Raw genomic sequence first — 3,557 nt, 5'->3', positions numbered from 1 at the left:
ATGTGGGTAATAAATGGAGCCTTCAAAGTGTTAATAAATATCATGGTGGTTTCTTTTTCCAACAATGGTGGTTGTACTTGCATTGCCACCTCCCTCCATCGTTGTGCATATTGCCTAAAACTTTCATTAGGCTTTTTCTCCATGTTTTGAAGTGTGATCCTATCTGGCGTCATATCAGTCACATGGTTATACTGTTGCATGAAAGCCTGTGCAAGATCTCTCCAAGAACCGATTCTTACACGGCTCAACTGATTATACCACCTAGCTGCCGCTCCCACTAGGCTGTCCTGAAAACAATGGATCAATAGTTGATCGTTGTTCACATAACCAGTCATTCTTCTACAAAACATTTTATGTGTGCTTCTGGGCAAGTAGTCCTGTTGTACTTTTCAAACTCTAGCATCTTAAATTTATGAGGAAGCACCAAATCTGGAACCAAACTTAAGTCTTTGGCATCAATCCCATGATGATTGCCAGCGCCTTTTAAAACCCTAAACTTCTCCTCTAACCACCTGCAATGATCTTCCAATTGTTTCAAGGATTCAATGGCCATTCTTTCCTTCTCCATTAAATCCAGATCAAGAGTAATAGGGTTGATCGAGCTATCACCCAAATTATTTCCCAACCCAGATGGGAAATTTATGGGGATTCCAGTATCCACCGGCCTATGTTGAGGCCTCACTGTGACAGATGGCCTTCTAGGAGGTGCCTCAGTTTGCAGGGGCACATGAAGCGGAGTAAAACCTGGAGGAGGACCTTCATTCTCCTCTTCAGTGATCGCCATAGGAGCTTTTCCTTTATCAGTAGCTCTCAGCAACTGAGCCATTTCAGCCATCATGTTTCTCTGAGCCTCTAGCATCTGCTCCCTCATTTCATTCTGCATTTTGGCCAACTGTTCTTACATTTGATCTTGCATATCTTTTTTGTAATTGCTCGAACCTTTGATCCATGTTCTTAGTTTTAGTACAAGTTCCGTAAGGATGTGTGATTTCCAGGTTTTCTTTTCTACCTTTCTGGAAGTAAACTTTAACTAATTAGGATCTTTCTATAACTTTGAATGCATATGATGTGATGTAATGAAAATACATGAATGCAAAAAAAAGTGTTGATTCTAATTCAATTTCATTAGAAGAACTTCACTAGACGAAAAATTTCTTTACATAGAACGGACGATTACATATACGACTTCGCCCTAATGCCTAAAGCCTTAATTTTCCTAAGAAGCCAAGCTAAGTTTCGACCTCGATCTGATTCTAACTCGTACTTTAAGCTTAATACATCAGCCTGAGCTACCAAAGTTTGCAAGTGATCGGCTACCTCCCGAACCTGATCCACAGCTTCGCCCATGACATAGTCTCTTTCTCTAATCTGGTCTTGAGAGCGGTGAAGCTGTTCCCTACAATGGTCGTTGTTTGCCTTAAGAAGTTCTACTCGAATTTTGCTATCTCGCAGCGCAGTCTTGAGTTCCTCTACTCTCCCTTTCAACTCCTCAATCCTGCTTAGACTAACCTTCAGCTCCATTACAGAATCACGGCCACGATGTTGATATAGTGATCTCTCCAATTCAGCCACCCGAGCTCGTAACTTCTCATTTTCTTTTTGACTTTCTATCAAACTCTTTTTCAGAGTGTCCTCTCGTTCTCGGGCATCTTGAAACTTTTTCTCCTAATGGTCAGGTCTAGTCTTTTCCTCTTTGATCTCCTGGCGCCATTGCTTCGACGTTTTACCTAAACCTACAGTTCTTATCGACATGCGCAGCTTCTTGTAATCGGTTTTTAGACTATCCAGATCTTCCTCGGCCTTGTTCTTTCCTTTCCTTAATTTCTCAGCCCCTAGCTTGTGGATATCAACGTCTAATCCTAACTTCATTTTCTCTTCCTCTAGCTGCTTTATCTTCTTTCCCATCTCAGAGTTCCTTTTCTCGAAGTCTTGCCTAATGATCTCTAACTCGGATGGAATGACTCGTAAATGCTCCTCTATTGGTTGAGTGCTCCCTTAATTCGGTCTAGGGATGTTGTTGTTGGCTCTCCTACCCCGCCACTATTCATACTCGGGGGTCGTCATCAGGCCTGCGGTGAATTCTTTCATTCTCCGAGTTTGGTTCCAAGCATCTGATATCTCGCGAACCCTCCTATTATAATTGTCATCTTTATAGGAGAACTCACATTGTGCCAACCCCTGTGTCACCGGTATAAACTGTCTTGATCGGTACTGCCTTAGCACCATCAGTGGAGCGTATCCAACGGCTCCTCGTATTCCAGCTAGAGGGACCCAGTCAAAATCACCGCACCTATATAAGATCTCGTCAGGAATCAACCACGGAGCTCTCCATTTAATGTCTTCAGCCCACAAATTTTGGAGAATAGCTATCCACTTCTCTTCTGAGATGTCGTCCCTCCTTGATGGGGCCACTAATTCCCTTAATAGGGAATAATCCTTAGAGAATACTCAGTAGGAGACCTTCTCCACCTTCTAAAAATGACTGTGGAACCAAGCCAAAAGAAGCTGTGCAAAACCAATAAATCTTCCCTCGCCCGCTCTCTGGCATGCATTCAAGGATCTAAAAGTTTCCACTAGGATTGCTGGGACAGGTGTAGTACCTTTATCAAGTCGATCGAATAAATCCGAGATGGCTTCATCTATGTGTCCGAGTGCCTTAGGAAAGAGGATCAAACCGTAGAGGCTTAAGGCAAAAACATCAACCCTTTTCTTTGAATCCGGGTGCGCAAGAATCAAGTCCCTCAAATTCCTCCAAGGAATACACATACTATCCCCTTTTTGCTTGATGCGGGCTGTAACCCATTGCTTGCTCATCCCCGTTGTATTCATCAACTTCTTAAAAAAGGGAGGGATGTTGAGAGGTCTTGAATAGGCCCTATCAGTCTGAATCTTCGGGCAATTAAGTAATGCCATGTATTCCTCCACAGTAGGTACTAAGTCGACTCCTACGAAGATGAAGCAACTGTAAGCAGGGTTCCAAAACTGTGCGAGGGCCCAGAACAAGTACTTATCAACCTTTACATAGAGCAAATAGGGTAGGTCACCGTAGTTACAGTAAAAGAGTTGTTTGACTTTGCCATTCCAACTATTCCATATATCCCTTAGCTCTTGCAGGTCATTCTGAGTCACACTGATGCGAGTAAAATCCCACAACTCTGACTCATATCCCTCGATCAAACTATCTCCTTTCTCTTGTTGTGTTCCCTCGGACCACACTCGGACGGCCGCATTATCCTCTACTCTATCAAGAAATCCTTTTTCCATGCTAAACTCTTCTATTTAGTAACCGAAGGTAAATTAACACCCTTTTATGATGAGATGCCATGCGAAAATTATCAAAACACAACAAGTCAGTATTATATACAAAGAATAGAATTTAAAGCAAATAAAGAGTAAATAAACACCTACTAGGGTAACCACTAGAGTTCGGTGTGGTTCTACCTAGGGTAGGCTCTTAGGGCTTTTCACATGCGGTTTGGTTCTAAAGAAAGGTACATGAACCAGCAGATTCCTCGATCCTCACCCATTATAGGCTCATACGGACCGAGTTCGATTCA

General features: G+C 42.6%; 1 protein-coding gene across 1 annotated transcript; it reads right to left on the bottom strand.

Moving 5' to 3' along the window:
* Window positions 1–2,040: 2,040 nt before the first annotated feature.
* Window positions 2,041–3,264, bottom strand: LOC107960073 (uncharacterized). The gene is made up of 2 exons (XM_016896313.1): window positions 2,492–3,264; window positions 2,041–2,419 (listed from the first exon to the last, which is right to left on the bottom strand). Exons 1-2 carry the CDS (start codon window positions 3,262–3,264, stop codon window positions 2,041–2,043), a joined length of 1,152 nt encoding a protein of 383 aa, XP_016751802.1.
* Between the last annotated feature and the right edge of the window lie 293 nt (window positions 3,265–3,557).

The sequence above is a fragment of the Gossypium hirsutum genome, chromosome A08 (genome assembly GCF_007990345.1).
Source record: "Gossypium hirsutum isolate 1008001.06 chromosome A08, Gossypium_hirsutum_v2.1, whole genome shotgun sequence".
Classification (NCBI taxonomy): domain Eukaryota; kingdom Viridiplantae; phylum Streptophyta; class Magnoliopsida; order Malvales; family Malvaceae; genus Gossypium; species Gossypium hirsutum.
The sequence above is the reverse complement of the archived record's forward strand: the minus strand, read 5'-3'. Positions and strand labels throughout refer to the sequence as shown.

Excerpts from the sequence above, each read along its gene's own strand:
- LOC107960073 (XM_016896313.1), bottom strand. The coding sequence starts at position 3,264 with ATGGAAAAAGGATTTCTTGATAGAGTAGAGGATAATGCGGCCGTCCGA. Across the intron at positions 2,420-2,491 it reads GCACAGCTTCTTTTGGCTTG|GGAATTAGTGGCCCCATCAA; the intron begins GTTCCACAGTCA and ends TTCCCTATTAAG.